The 16,730-nt window shown below is 30.8% G+C and overlaps 1 protein-coding gene across 5 annotated transcripts; it reads right to left on the minus strand.

Moving 5' to 3' along the window:
- Window positions 1-879: 879 nt before the first annotated feature.
- Window positions 880-16,654, minus strand: LOC148629775 (tRNA-dihydrouridine(20a/20b) synthase [NAD(P)+]-like). 5 transcript variants are annotated; one of them, XM_088556970.1, is made up of 9 exons: window positions 16,540-16,654; window positions 12,260-12,416; window positions 10,770-10,891; window positions 8,598-8,673; window positions 7,608-7,649; window positions 5,313-5,453; window positions 4,395-4,603; window positions 2,321-2,406; window positions 880-1,274 (listed from the first exon to the last, which is right to left on the minus strand). In XM_088556970.1, the coding sequence occupies exons 2-9, from the start codon at window positions 12,355-12,357 to the stop codon at window positions 1,113-1,115; spliced, it is 936 nt and encodes a 311-aa protein (XP_088413096.1). In that variant the 5' UTR covers window positions 12,358-12,416; window positions 16,540-16,654; the 3' UTR covers window positions 880-1,112. The 5 variants fall into 5 exon arrangements, with proteins under 5 accessions (XP_088413096.1, XP_088413097.1, XP_088413107.1 ...); XM_088556971.1 differs by having other exon boundaries at window positions 16,578-16,644; XM_088556981.1 differs by having other exon boundaries at window positions 12,260-12,408; window positions 16,540-16,623.
- Window positions 16,655-16,730: the final 76 nt, after the last annotated feature.

The raw sequence follows: 16,730 nt of genomic DNA on the forward strand, positions 1-16,730 counted from the left end.
GGTAAGGAATTATAAAATTCCTTTTGATAGGGTATATCTATCATAAGTACTGATGTTTGAAATGTGAAACATAACAAATAAGAAGAAAGGCAACTCTGCCTTGATAATTGAATGGCTGAGGAAAATTATTATTCATCATAAATGAGTTTAAACTGATGTCAAGTATAATAAATCAGATAAAGATGAGGAAGATTAATTCTTGGTTAGTGTTAAGAAGAATACTACTAGTCTGCAATTCAGAATGAATTTTATAGTGATGGTACTCACAGTTACACACAAACAACAAATTCAAGAATGTTGCAGACATTTAAAAAGATATTCAATGTGAGTTGGTCACTATAAGTACATGTATTTGCTGGAAAATGACACTATCCCCATCCTTCTGTTCAAAGACACATGGTTATGCAATAACAGTATCAAGTATGATTTGAAGGACCTTTATAAAATTTATAATTAATAATTTATAGAAATTTGAAATGGAATTAGGGCAACAAAAAAAAAACCCCAAAAATTAAAAAAAAATTTTTTTTTAAATTGTACAAATCGCTTACTTCCAATCCAAATTTAGTCTGTTCTTGGTGCTTATTCATGTATCTAGATTTTTGGGGCAGAATTTTATATTTGATTATACCCCATCAAGTATTTTTAGGAAAGTATATTAAAATAACTCTGTCTGACTGTTTTCTGTGCACACGTCTTAATAACACAATTCTGAAACCCACTCAAAAGATTGTTGAAGTTCTACACAGATGTATGTCAGAATATATCGATCTTTTCAATAAAATTTCATGAAAACAGCACTGACAAATTAAGTATAAATAAGAGCAGTCATTATTTTTCTCTGCAGTTGGAGATTCTACAAAAGGAACAAAAATTAAATACTTTGGTTAGATTTTACTTCAGAAAAAAAAAACAGTTTTTCAGCACATGCCTTTTGCACAAGCTGTTTTTTACAATTACTTTAATACCAGGTTAGTGGTTGAATCTTATATCACATGTTACACCATTAACTTATTTTGGTACACAGACATTCTTTATGCTATGTTCTGCTCTTAAAAGTAGTTCAGTGTGGTCAACAATATTTGATAGCAACTATAAGGATGGTTCTTGCATCAAATTCCAATGTTCTCTTTGAGGTAGTCAACTACTGCCGATGAACTTCCAAGTGCATTAAAAATGTACCTTTCAGATCTGGGTAAAACTCTCTCTAGCATGTAAATAAGATGATTATGAAAACACTGGTATGTTGTCCCTAATGCAGTTGATATGTTCAGCTAAAAAATAGTAAAATAAAGCTACTTTAATTACTTAACAACTATTTTCAACAACACTGAAAAAGTTCACTAGTAATTTGGCATCCACTGGTAGTATGAAAGAAGAATAAGCAATGAATCTTTATGAACAGAGGCGAAAGAAAATATACCAACTAGATAGCAGCTGACACTACATATCTGTTACACTACAGTTGAAAGTAAGGTCAAAATAAAATCTGAAGCATATTTCCTGCCTAAAGGCCGAACACTTCCTCCTGTTCAATTTTTTTTCTGTTCATCCGCATAAAATCATGATACATAATAAAAGTGTGAGTTATCATTTCTTTTGGTCTACTAAATGTGCTAAAAACAAAATTATTTACTGAATATTTTCCCTACTTAAACTATATACTAGTAAACATAGGAGAGTATATTGTTTTTGACTGTCTGTCCATCTGTCATCACTATGTTGTCAATTGGAAACTGCTTTCAATTTTTAATAGAATTCTTTCCAATATGAAGAAAGCTTGTATAGAATACAATTTAACAAAACATTATTGATGACCAAGAACTTCACCAAAACCATAGATTCATCCATGTGGCCAATGCGAGAGTGTCTGGAGTTGTAGGGTATGTGAGTCTCTAAAGTGTCAAACATCAGAGTGTGGGGGGTATGTGAGTTTCTAAGAGTCCAAAAAAAGGTATGTGGGGTAAGCGAGTCACTAAATGTCCAACATGAGGGTGTGTCTCGTTGAGTATACCAGTGTCTAAGCATCCAACATGAGGGTGTGTGGAGTACTTAATGTCTAACAGTCCAACATAAGGGTGTGTATGGTATGTGAATGTCTAAGAGTCTGGGATATGGGAGTCTTAAGTGTCCCAACATGTGAGTGTGTAGACTATGTCAGACTCCAAGTGTTGAGTATGCGAGTCACAAGAGTCCAATATGAGGGGTTGTGGGGTATGGGAGTATCTGAGTCCACCATGTGGGGTGTGGGGTATGTTAATCTGTTAGATTTATCCATTATCAACTTTTTACAGAACAAACATATACATCTTCATCTTACCCAATTTTCAACACATTCCAAAGGTGTTATGTCATACCCTGCATACATAGCTGGATTTTGTAAAATCCCTCTAGCTGCCATTACACCTATAATATATTTGTTTTCAAAATAAAAATATTTGATATTATAGAGTTATTGCATGAATACTGGTGAATATTCTGCGAGGGACAATATTCACCAGTATTCATGCAATAACCCTTTTATTATATAGTAATAAATATTTCAGTTAACATTATACTAATTTGTTGGATATAATGCATCTGACGTTGTATGTGTTTTATTGCACTAGTTCAAATATGATGCATAATAAATATATGAACTAGTGCAATATGAATTTATGAATGTTTGATAAACTGTAGTAAAATTGAAAGGAATGCATTTTTTGTTTGTATTATTTGAAAGAAAAGTGGAATCACAATATCTGTCACCAAACACGGAAATATGTTGACCCATACAAAGAGGTCATTGCCATTTATATAACAACCTGTCAATATCCCGTTCAGCCATTTTTTTAGCAAACGACAACAGTGCAATAAGTTTAAAAATGTATTCGGAACATCTCCGAATTTTTTCGAATATGAATGAAAGTTTGCGTGCAAATACGGGGATATATTGCATGCTTTGTTTTCTATTGATTTGAATAGGAAAATATTTATTACTATATAATAATATATATAAAGATATTATTTAACTTTTCAAATATCTCATATGTTAATTTTACACAAATAAACATTGAATTATATTAGTGATACTGTGTAAGTATTAATTTTCGGAGTGTACTCATTTTCGCTATTTACACAGTGGATAGAAAAATGTGAAAAATAATACCTACAAAATTTATTTTTAACACTATAAAACACTTATAATTTTTTGATGCCGAAAAAACTGATACCTGTGAATATGTTCACTTGACAGAATCTGTGAAATTAATACATTTACAGTAATTTTTTCCCTAAGTATCAACGAAACTAAAATTTTGTTATACATTCACCTTTTTAAAGGACCATCTTAAAATAGTGCAATTCTTCAATATGTTTTGTCAATTAAGAAATAATTCCTTCCAGGGGTAGATTTGTACTCATTTTAACATGGGTACAGCATTTATGTTCGATTATTTAACACTGAGCGACAACAAGTGGTTAAAAGAAAATATAAATGCCAAACCCATGTTAAAATGTCAGTACAAATCTACCCCCGGAAGGAATTATTTCTTTTCTAATATGACATATACGGTAATTTTTGTGACAAATTTCCCTAGGCTTGGCCAAAATAACGGCTCTGTTTAACCTCCCCTGAATGGAAGTTGGATTAATTAAGAAATAAACTGCATATCCAAGTAAACCATCTATTGAATAAGTATCAGTATCAGTATAGTAATAGATAACCTCAGCCATTAAATCATCGCGTAAACATTTTTAAATCAGTGTTTTGTCTCGAAGCGATAGCGAAAGAAAAGAGACAATGCACAGGTGCTAAAGGTGGGGTTGTACCGACATAAACTGTTTGACAATATAAAGACGTCATATTGGAATGCTGAAGAATGCATGACCAGGACTTTTATATGACTTTTTGGTAGATTGAATAACTTTCTTTGTTATTTTATATTATAGTCTGAGTTACTCATTTGCTTTTGTTATTTTGTATGTTTTATTTAAGTTACTTAATGTTCTTTGTTGTGTATGTCTGTTTTCCATGTTTGGTCTTTGTCCCTGAATTGCTTTCTTTTGATTTCCACTAAAACCTTGGTTCCCTTGGTTACTCCTATAATAAGTATAATACTTTCAGTTTAATTTTTTTCCTATTTGTTTTATTTTAGAACTCTTAATCAAAATAATACAGGGAAAACATATTACATGTGTTAGTATGGCTGTTTATTAATTTTTGCATCAAAATTGTTGTCAGCATTTTCAATAAATGTTGTAAACTGGCAAAACTTTCCATCCATCATATTTTCTCCTGCTCACAGCAAAGCTTTTGAACAAATCTCACAACATTATAGTACTTGCACTGTCTTAAATCTTAGTAGAATCAATGGCTGTACATTTAGATTGCTCAATTATCACTGAACATTTACCATTGACTCCAGTTACATCAGCTATTCTTTCAACATCATCCAGTGATCTTACATCTCCATTAGCAATGACAGGACATGAAACACTATCTTTAATTGTTCTAATGGCTTCTAGATTGACAGGTTGATTTCTCTGATCTTTTGTTCTACCATGAACTGTTATCCATGACACACCAGCTTTCTCTGCCTTTTGACAGAGATCAACAGTCTCTCTTTATCAATAGCAAGAAAGTATCAAATATTATCTTCCCAACTTTTATGAGATTTTATCAAATGTGTCTTGTTCTTAACCTGATATGATTCTTGGTTAAGAAGCATCCATTTGATTTGTAAGTGATGGGCTATGTTAAATTATGAAAGTGTTGCACATAGCAAAACATAGTGCCCTACTAGATGTAAAATTAAAATGAAAGGAGTACTGCTGTTTCAGATACTAACCAATCAAACTCCCAGTTTGAGTATACCAAGTTTAAGAAAGTCATCAAGTAATAGAACAAAAAAATACATCTTACAAAAGTAAATCAGAAGAAAATGTCTTGAACAGTATTAATCTGATGAAAAAATTTGGAGTCTATGACCTATAAATTAAAGAAACTTGGATTGGAACGAATGAAACACTTATTCTGTAACCTTTTTCTGCACACTCAAATACAAATTATCAGATAAAATTTAAGTCCTGTTGGAATTAGCCAAAAGCCAAAATTGGAAGACATTCGTATCAGCTTAAAAGACAGAAAGACATACAATTTTCAGGCTCTTGAAAAAAATAAAATACTTTAATCAATAGAAGCATGTGTTCCATATTTTTAAGATTCTAATAAATTATTATTAAGATCAAGTTCTTTAAGTTGTAATCAATTTACATGTCAATATAGGCATGATCTAATTTCTTAACTGACAAAATCATTTTTGGAAGTTTACCTTATATCATTGTGTATTCTGATTTTTATGGACACAGTGAAGTCTTCATTATCAACTCTTGATTTTGCTTGAGTCACCATTTCCTTGACAAGCTCTGGTTTCTTAATCAAACATGCACCATATCCTTCTGCCATTGCCCATCTATAAGATATTTATTTTAAAATCAACAGGATAAAACAATCCCATGGGCTTTTTACATATAAGATCTAAATTTCTGAAGGAAACCAGAGGCTGCTGAAGAGCCTGAATCGCCCACCTGGCAAACCATGCCCTATTAACTAAGAAAGTAAAGATATGCTTTGTTACCATGTTCGACAAAATATTTCTAAAAAAAAAGAGCATATATTGATGAATGTTGTAAGTTCAACTGAGTACCAAAGGCAGTGTAAAATGCTGGAAATGCCTTCAAAGTATTTTTAGAACCTCTGAAAAAAAATTTGGGCAGGGGTCCCCTTATGCCCTGCTATTCCAACAAGTCTGAGGAGGCATTAGCCAAATATCACTGAAATCAAAGCACTGATGGCGTTGAAACTCTGAAGTCATGAGATATTTATAGGTATTTTAAAAATTTATAATCCGCTGATGGTAATTTATTCTTTCAGTATTTCATTAAAAATTTACAAGGGAATCAGCACTTTCATCACTACTAGAACTGCACATCAACACAATACTGATGATTCAAAATTTAAATTTAAATTTCGTTTTCTTTTCTTTTTTTCATTGTTTTGTTTCATTTCGTTTTTATTTTGTTTCTAAAATGTGTAACCTTGACAACCTATTTTTAATTCTAAATGTAGCCAATCACATGGAATCCATTTATGGATATCAAAGGCATTAACAAAATATAGTTCAAACTTCTATATATGTATTTGAATCATGTAAAATATAATTTCAATCATTTACTGTAAAATGGGCATATTTATATGAAATAATCAATTTGATACATTTTAATAATCATCCACCAGATTTCTTTCACGGTGGAAGTACTTTTAAGGCGGTTATTAACCACAAGTGCTTTTGATTGACATCAGATGGTTTTAAGACTTGTTTGTCATGTGACATGTAAAATTCATGCGAAAATGCCCACCTAGAACAAACTGTTGTCATCACTATTTAACTTAGAACACAATGTTTCCTCCAGAGACCAAAAATCGTTGGAATCCTAGCAACTGGTGAAAAAGGTCTGGTGGCAGCTTTTTTGAAAATGGCAGTCTAAAAAATAATTTCAATACTGCCAGTCAACTCAGAATATTGTTTATCTTATGAGTAGCTTTCATCTTCATTATTCTTCTATAGCTGAGGAAAAAAATAAAGCATTTTCACCCCATGTTCTATTTTTAGTAATGATGGGCATGTTTTTTTGAAAGATGAAAAAATTAAAATAACCAATTTGTGCAGGATAACCTAAATAAAAAACAATTATGCCAATTTTCATTAAATTTTGTCGCATGGTTACAGAAAAAAAAAAGTTTTCCAAAGTTGTACATGTAAAAAACATTAAAAAAAATCTGTTTTGGGGGCCATAACTCCTACATTGGGTGACAAATCATTTTGGAAATTTCGGGATAGGTCTGTTTTCTAATGGTGAACAATTATACCCACTCTCAGAATTTTGCTAAATTCAAGGGTTTTTCAGTTATTTTCAAAAAACTGTATTTTGATCCGCATGTTCAGTTTTTATGAACAGCCTCCATATTTTTAAACAGAAAAAAAATTTTATGCAGGGTACCCTAAGAAAAAATCATTCCTACTTTAATTGAATTCTGTACAGATATTCTATTATTAAAGTAATAACATCAAAACCAGCAAAAAATGTCCCAAAAGGGCAGTAACTCAACATGGGTCAACAGATTTTCACCAAAATTGGATCCCAGATAGATCATGTTAAACACTATAATTCTGTCAGAATTTGGTTAAACCTAACAGTTTCAGAGATTTATGCAAAAAACTGCAGTCTGACCCCTTTCTATTTTTAGTAATGTCAGCCATGTTTTCCTACAGATCAAAAATCAAAATGGTCATTTTGTGCAGGATATCCTAAAGAACAATCATAATAAGGTTCATCCAAATCCATTCATTACTTTCAGTGGAGAAGAGTTTGAAAAATTATTGACGATGGATTCCAAGTGATGGCAACAGCTCACATGGCCAATGGCCAGGTGAGTTAAAAAAGTGCTTTCATATCATCTACCTATATTACAGTTATATTTGTATGTTTATAATTCAAAAACAGTTATAACTGTAGTAAAACATTTTTTTTATACGGAAAACTTACTATAACACACAAACAATTACCTTTGAGGGCATCCACAGTTTAAGTCAACACCATCAGAATATCTGTAAATAGACAGCAATCAAAGTCTAAATACATTAGTTATAGGCAAGCCATAATTTTCTTTATCAAAACAACACTATTAAGACTTTTATTACAATATTACATTTTATCACATGCAATTATCAGTGTTCCAGCTAGTTTAAAAACAAATGAATGCAGTCCCCTTCCTCCTTTTTGAAGAGCCATGTCAAAAATCAAAAGGAAAATAATTTTTTTCATAATTGACTAATCTTTAAGTACCAGTCCTCATAAAGACACTGCTAATGGTAAAGTGATTCATGGTGAAGAAAAACCAACCAAACAAATGATGCTTTTTCAGTCTACATATGCTATACTTTAACTTAACTATGATAATTCGTGCATTCAGATCAGCACTTTTTAGAAAATCATACATCCATCTCCCACTAAAACCAACCAAATGAAACCAATGAAGAACAATAACTCTTCCAAGTGCCAATTTCAATATATTTTTCTCTCTCAAAAGCGTAACAACAAAATGAAAATCTAAGACTGGTTATGTGATCAGTAATTGTTTTTGAACAAAAAATAAAACTGAATTCGGTGGGTTTTTTCACATACATAAATCACCTTCTGTCTGATTTTTAGAAAGATTGCTACTTAAATTCTTATAAAAAGTTTGAATATTCAAACTGATTTGGAAATCAAGAATAATAGCAAATTCCCATGAAACAGGAAATTGATATTAGATAGGAACTAAAATCACTTACAACATATGTCCCATCTATATAAAGCCACAAAACAAATTTGAAATCAATTTATCTATTGGGAGCCAAGATAACTGCCCCTAAGTTCAGACAAATGGACAAGGAGATTCCAATATACCACCCACTCATTGAGTGGTGGTATAATATTACAATCTGGTAAACATGCTGAAGAGTCATTGTTTTCTAATGTGGTAACCCTAGATTCCACCACATACAAACACATACGGTACAACAACTTCTGTAGCATCAGCTAGTTCTTCAGCATTTTTAGCAGCAAACTGGACAATCAAAGGACGATCACCTGAAAAGAAAAAAACAATATTCCTATTTTCACTTTCTGTAACAGACATGGAGTTGACAAAAAATTGATAAAATTTCTGGTAATTTTTTTCTCAGCGAATAGAAAATGTTTCATACCCACTTCACATGCACAAATCTTTCTTACAAGTTGTTATAAATAAACATATCTTTGTCATTTGCAAGCAATAGTATTTAACTGTCTACATTCGCAAATAACTCTTAATAACTCTTTGCAGACATTTGTACCAATTCACAAAAGAAGATGAATTTTTTTTTTTGACACGTTAAATTTTTTTTTACATGAATGTCCACAATCTTTATTGAATAAATTATTTATAGAGCTCACAAACCACTCTTAACAATTAGTAAGGCATAATAACCAATCCCAAGAACTCGTAAAGGATTTATGTATGGGAAAAAGGGTATAAAAGAGGAGATGATGCCTACAATAAGAGAAGCTTCAATAATCTTTTAAGTGTCAGTCTCTGTAAGAATCAGGCAGTGAGTGAAACATGGTATGACAAAACCCATCATTTCGAAAGTTTAATTTGACTACTTGCACCACCAGAATCTAGGAAAAAAGACAAGATTTTATATACGATTTTGGTATATTGAGTCATAGTACCACTGGAATGCACTGAAAATAAACATTTCAAGGGCAGATAACTCTGTCAAAAACTTCATTCTTCTAAAATGATATAGAAAAATTTCTGAGCAAATCCAGTGATGCAGGGATCAAAAAATGGTCTTTTCAAATAAAGAAGGTGTCATTGTGTGATATTTTATTGTCAGATCAGTAGGGTTTTGATATGCATGTTTCTGATTTTTCCAATTTTGCCTGATTCTTCCAAAACCTTACACTTTAGTGTTACATGTGTATAGACTGACCAACCTACTAGCTTGATCTGATTGAATAAATCTTGTATTCAACATGTATCAAATGCATACAATAAACATGTCTGTCTGTTTGGGTTGAAGTTAATGCTTGACCTTTAAAATCAGAAAAAAACATATTGAAACTGGTAAAGTGAAACCTGCCTAAACTGAACCATGAATAATATGAAAAAAAAAATGTTTAAACTTTATGAAGTCCATTAATATCAATTTGAAAGTATTTTTAATCTTGGTAAACTAAATACCCGTCTAAACCAAACCAGAAGTCCAAATGGGATTCTTTTTCACAGTACTTTGAAATTTTGTGTATACAATTGAGTTTCTTAAACAGATTTCTTGAAAAGAGTTGGGTTAATCGGTTCGCCCAATAAAAACTAAAAATGTCTGACAAGATTTTTATACTAAGTACCTGTCGACCAAGTGTCCAACAAAAATTTTACATGTTGTTCCCACATTTTCAGAAATATTTACCGATTCGAGCATTACAATGACCAGAATTTCTTTTTTCAATAAAAAAATGAGAACTTCAAATAATAACATTTTACATGTGGACTATGAATGAAAGAATAAATGCTTGTTTCTCAATAGCTGGCCAAACTTGGCTATAAAATGACAAGAATAGGATGACGTGCTCAATTTGGAAGGACAATACAGAAGGAGAAAGAAAGTGGGGGTAAAAGAGAGGGAAATAGTAAGATAAATAAAAAAGTAAGAGTAACAGAGAGGTTGGAAATGATTGTAGTAAGTAAAGAGAAAACAACATACAGCATAGAAGAAGATGATGAAAATGAGCAAAAAAATGAAGAAAGTAATGTTGAAAGTGAGGGGGGAAATGAGATGGATAGTGAGTCAGAGTGTGAGCAGAATGAGGATAAGACTTTCAGAAATGTAAAAAAAAAAAAAAAACCACACACACAGAACATGAAATTGAATTTAATTAATAAAGGATATAAAACAAATTACAATTGTGTATGTATTTATGAAATAGGATTAATTATTTGTTTTTCATTGAAAAAAAATTGGACGGACAATTTTTTTTTCAGACTGATAAAAATCTAAGTGTCAGTCCAAATGACTGATAGATGTTTTTTCCTTTCAAGAACACTGTGAAATGACTTCTGAGCTCCCAAAATTAAAAAGCATAACACCAATTAATTCACAACAACAAAAATTGTATATACATTATAATAAAACTAAACAAACCAGCACAAGTTGTGAAGTCACTGTCTCTTGCTTTTAATGACTTGATGAATGAATCTGAGATTATCATTGGAGTGAAGGCCAGATCACATCCATATTCTCTAACTAACATACGGAATGACAATCTAAAAAAGAAGTAAAAACTAATAAAAGTAATTGTGAAATGAGTGGATTTGTGAACAAAGTTCAGCTGGGAACATACCGTAAGAAAGACAACAGACTAATAACAAGTCACACATAACACAAAGGAATTACAGTGTATACACAGAAACAAGCAGCAAAACCCAGGAGTGACCAAGGGTGCTCAAGAAGGGTGAGCAGTTTCCATGGTTCTTAAAAAGTATTTGCCATGCTGCTGTTGGAAGGTCATGTCCAGTGACTGTTTAGAATAAATACAATCAACTGAACTAGATAAATAATTTGATTTAAATACAATAAATAATACATGTATTTAAATTAGAAAAATCCAAATGTTAGGTGCAATCATTTGTTAGAAAATTAGCGACTACATTGATTACAATATTTCTTTTTTCACTGAAATAATTATATTGATTGCTTCATTAAAGTATGTACACATCCAAAGATTTTCTGTATCAAAATTTGTAATAAAATGTAAATTAAGCCATGGAATTATTTGGTAATGCATGTAAATGCAGTTCTTATGAAATTTCTTGCAAGACATCTACCTTGCTGACAAAAGGTTATATCCAGTAAATTTATATAAAATAAACAACATTAACACATTTTGAAATGCTAAAAATGAATTACAAAAATATCAGATTCATTCCTTTTTTTAAATAAAATAGCAACCACATTTATAAGTAGAGCATGACTACAATATTTTAATAGTAAAATAACGGCATGAGTTGGTTAATTCTAGAGGATGTAAAGTTAAAACTTACAGTAAAAAAAATTGCAATATCAAATATATTTAGATATAAATCTACATTAAGCAGTGGCATTACAATGTAATTGGTAATAGGTGTGTAAGAGATCAGAGCTGAAGAGAATATAAATAGAAACACTGACAACAAATAACATTAATGTCATTATTTATAATATACAAGTGTTTTGTTAATATACCAGTACATGTAGCTAGAAACAAAACCAAATACAAAAAAAAAAAAAAAACTGAAATAAATAAAAACAAACAAAAATCCTTTCAAAAGTATCAAGCTTCTGGTAAAAATTCAAGTTAATGAATAAAGATTTAGAATACAATAATAAACTATTTACAATGAAAGATTCTGTTAGTTGATTAAAATTTAAATAACTAATTCCAAATTGTCAGTCTACAAAAACTACTGTATTGTGTATATTTGTTCTCAATGTCACCAGTTTTGTATGTACATTATGACTGTCAAAGTAAAGGAACCAAAAAATATGTTATAATAATGTGATAAACATATTTCTCTACAAGAAATGGCAAGAAAACAAAACAAGCAAGTGTAAAAAAACACACATACCTTATAACTACAGTCTCATTAACTTACTTGGAATACCTGACCATTGGAGCACAAATTTTTACACATTTTTTCTCTTGAAACAGTTGCAATGGTTTCATCCGTTGAATCTCATTGTCATTAATCATCTCTTAATACTTCAGATTAGTTTTTTTTGTAATGTAAAAGGTGCTCTGTATCTAAAACACTAAAACATTACATATATTAAAACAAAAAAAATTAATGAAAATTATATCATATCTCAGGTAGAAACCTATTCAAGGGAACAAAAGAAATCACGCTCTAGTTTAGCTGAGGAGAAAAAGTGAAATCTGTTGTCTATGGTCATTGCTAATGACCTTTAAAGATATTTTTTAAAATGAAGTTAAACTTTCTCATTTTGAGTGTTACTACTTTCTGCAAATTCAGGAAAAAATAAACAGGTCCATCAAATATGAATCAACCAATATGCCAATATTTGATTTTTTTTCAGTAATAGTCCTTTCTACCCGAGTTAACCTGTAATTGATTACATCACACTTCAAATGCTTCTAATGACACACCTATCTATATGTAGTTAGATTCCTGATTTATTTTACTCTATGCTGATTCAATATTAATTACTAAGATTTCATTTTCATTGAAGTTTCAATCATTTTGGATGTTAAACCCTGTTTGATTGACATTTTAAACTATTTAAATATAAAATCACAGGTGATGAGAGTTTGGGAGAAGCTTATTATTTCTGCAATGGAACAGTAGCAGACATGTTTTTGATCCAATAGAATTTTGAATAATTCTGATGGGTTTTTTAATAAATAATGAAATCATTGTAATATTCATCTATATGCTATCTGCCAGGGAGTGTATATCAGAGAGAGAAGTAACTTGTAATAATCTATTAGAACTGTGACATTGCTATTTTTCTGTACATTAGCCAAATGTCTCCATTTAAAATGGGGTAACTTTGCCTCAGAGAGTTTGTAAACAGCACGTTTTCATTAATGATGTACATAATTAAGGATAACAGATTGGAGATAGGCAATATATTTTTAAAACATTAAAAATAAAAGGAACATTAATACTTTACAGTTAATCAGTCTGAGATGTCATTTTAATATCTAAGCTTCTTTTTGCATCTTCCCTCTTAAAGATCTATGTCTTTTTTATGGTTTGAATAGGCCATTTTGATGGTCTGATTTGTCTTTTTTCACAGTCCAAATAGTCATGGTCTGAGTTGTCTTGCACCCACCTGTATCAGCATACAGGAAAATGAGTTTGGGATCAAACTAGGTTGGCGTGTAAGTCACTGGAAGCATTGTAAGTGTGGTACGACTGAAAATCCATCTTTTTATATAGCACTCTATTCTAAATATCAATGTCTAAATAAAAAGCAATTTAGACTGTTGATTTAATAATTTTATTGTAAAAGTTTATGAAATATGAAATATTTATTTGTTCATCAAAGATATTTTGCAATATATGGTCATGACAATATGAAAAAAATTAAACAGCATAAAATCGGTAATTCAAAAGTAAAAGAATAATTTTTTATATAATAACTTGGGGAGATGGTGACATAAATTGACATAATAGACATATTCACACCAGAGTTAGAAATAGTTGCCTGCCCGCCAGCCCGAGACTAGCTATTTTTTGGCAGGACTGGCTAATTTTAGCAAAACTATATAGCCATACAGTAAATGTATTGAAAAGTTGTATTCAGGACTGGCTAGAATTTGAGCGAGTTTCCTACCCTGATTCACACTTGTGAACACCACTGATGAAAATATATTTTCCTGTTGTTTTGGTTCTCCTTCCACTGACAGATTACTAACATTTCAAAGGAAAAAAAAACATTGTTTTTCAGACTTCAAAAGGTTATTTGGAAAAAATTAAAATCTGGGGTCGTTCCAAGCAAAATCAGTTTGTATTCATGTTTTGCTATTCAATAAAGAAATACATGTACATATTAAACTTATAACTTCCTGAACTTACATTAAATGACGATGATGACATTTTTTTCCCTGACATCTATTGATGTATTCAATAACAGCTTTAAATGTCATTAAACAATTATGACTATATATGTATTTTACATTATGTCTTTACCTTATGTCTTAATTCTTGTCTACAAATGTATATGTGTTTAACTGTTACAGTCTGGACAGTGGCCAATGTGAATGAAGAAATGCATTTCTTCTTTTATTTGACCAATGCATTTCTTCTTTTATTTGACCAATGCTGCATTTAGTCTGAAATTCATCTGACCCTGCAACCTTTCTCTTTATTTGGATATTGATATGTCAGGTTGGGACATATCTAAATCCAAATACATGTAGGAGAGTTCACCAATCTCATTTGTGATGTCATGTTCACTAATTTCCATCTCATTTAATTGTCAAATTGATTGGCAACTAAACAATTAACATTTTTAGGATAACCATCCAATTTTCAAAATTGAAACACTTTGTTATTTCATGTCCATTATGAAGTCAGTTTAGATTCTGTAAAATACCTTATGGCTTATTTAGATGAAATAACTCATATTTCGTCTGTAAATTTATTATTCTGTTACTTGGAAAATAATTTGAAGTGATATTTAAATGTAATCTTCTATTTTTCCTCTATCATTGTTATTTAAAATTTATTTGTAGATAGCCTAATCACTGAATATTTATCTGAAATTTCCACAGATAATAAGAGTTTTACTTGCAGTCGAAGGAATCAAACGAATTTTTCATACCTTAAAAAATAAAAAAAAGTTATGATGATTTAAAGTTGATGCTCTACACCACTAAATGGATTAGTTTGCCAACCAAAACCCAAATCACAGGTAACTGATGACATCACTCTCTAATAATCAAAGTACTTATGTACTGAATTAATTTATATTGATTGTTTGAATATTTACGCCTCAAATAATCGTCAAATTGCAAAAAATGGGGATAAAAGAAAAATACAGAAACTGAATTAAAATGTATCAAGACATAAGCTTATTGTTGTAAATGGTCAGTATTGAACTTTCATTTATTTTTAAATTCCTCATTCTGATTATGAAGGTCATTACAAAAAACACACTAAATTCATAATGCATCTTAGCAATGCACCAGTTTGCGTAATATTCTGGTTCAATGTCAGTTTACATGGATCACCTAGATGAATGAACACAACACTCCAACATACTGCATAATTGAACAACAAACTACTAGTTGACCTTTCTCAGTTTCTAAATTCAATTTATCAACCTCCAGTTTGAAACAGTCTGTTAAATCATTCAAACTTAAGCCGCCACACTCACTGAAATAAATCATCTCCTTAGATACTTGTCCTTCTCAACTAGCTATATTCCTAAGTTGATAAGCTTCATATCTCAAATACTACAAGTTATCGTATAGACATCTATGTGTAATTTAAACTGATTAGTTTCTTAGGCACCTAGTTCCAGACACACATATTAACATAAATGCCAAAGTCTTACAATATAATTTCAACAATTATGCCTGGTGCAGACAATACTAGCCAAGCACTTTTATGGCCCTAGAGCACCGGCAGTTCTATTATCTTCATACATGGCCAAAATAGTCCAATAGAATGATTATTACAAAAAGCAATATCTCCAGACCACAGACTGATGCCATTTAAAAATACCATTTAGTGAGTGATAAATCGGGATGTTTCGGTTTGTGCTACCCTTTTGTACAACGTTTGACCTAAAAGTGTATAGCAACTGAGAGCTTGGCACCCCTTTCTCTATATAAGTTTCTTGATCAAATCAACTGCCCTGTTTTGTACATATTTGGATACGCTAGGGCCTGCATGAAATATCTAAAAACAGCTTCAGCTATATATCTATAGCCTCGCAGGGTTTTCATTTCTAGCTAAACATTAATTAGTTTTTTTAATTTGAATATATCAACAGTCAACAACTGAACAGGTACTGATAAGAAGTTAGAGGTCACCTATTTTTAATTGGATTGTTTGCAGAAAAAGTTGATTATTAGTTTTGTTTATTGGTGCAAATGACATAGAAGTAAATTTGATATATTATAAATACCTATAACATGGACCTAACTACCAGTATTTGAACCTAAATGGGGCATGCCAATGGAACTATTTTACTGCAGTAAATTATTGCAGATGCTATCAGGTTTTTCAAATCTCAAGGCTCTAACGACTGCTATATCAATTCTGATCTTCGATCAAAACTGATAAAAAATTGAAGCTTGCAGTGTCAGAGGAAATTCAGACTATGCTTTATTTAGCGCATATTCGGTTATTTTGGGAGACATTTTTATCTGATCAAATATAATTTTATTAATTCATAATACCCTTTAACTTAATCTCAACATAATAAAGAAGTAAATACTGTCAAATCATCATTTTCATCAACTTCAAAACTCAGTCTCAGGGGTTTAATAGACAGGGGAGCGAAATGAACTTTAAGGGTGATAGTTATTATTTGTTTTCGTACAATAATAATGTTGTATAGAAGATATTCCCGGTACCATAAATTATTCTT

Source organism: Perna viridis, chromosome 1, assembly GCF_037379345.1.
Source record: "Perna viridis isolate PV_CMFRI_1.1 ecotype Kerala chromosome 1, ASM3737934v1, whole genome shotgun sequence".
Classification (NCBI taxonomy): domain Eukaryota; kingdom Metazoa; phylum Mollusca; class Bivalvia; order Mytilida; family Mytilidae; genus Perna; species Perna viridis.

Coding starts and splice junctions, on each gene's coding strand:
- LOC148629775 (XM_088556970.1), bottom strand. CDS start 12,357: ATGATTAATGACAATGAGATTCAACGGATGAAACCATTGCAACTGTTT. Junction 7,650..8,597: donor GCTACAGAAGTTGTTGTACC/GTATGTGTTTGT, acceptor GTCTATTTACAG/ATATTCTGATGGTGTTGACT. Junction 4,604..5,312: donor AGAATACACAATGATATAAG/GTAAACTTCCAA, acceptor CTATTGATAAAG/AGAGACTGTTGATCTCTGTC.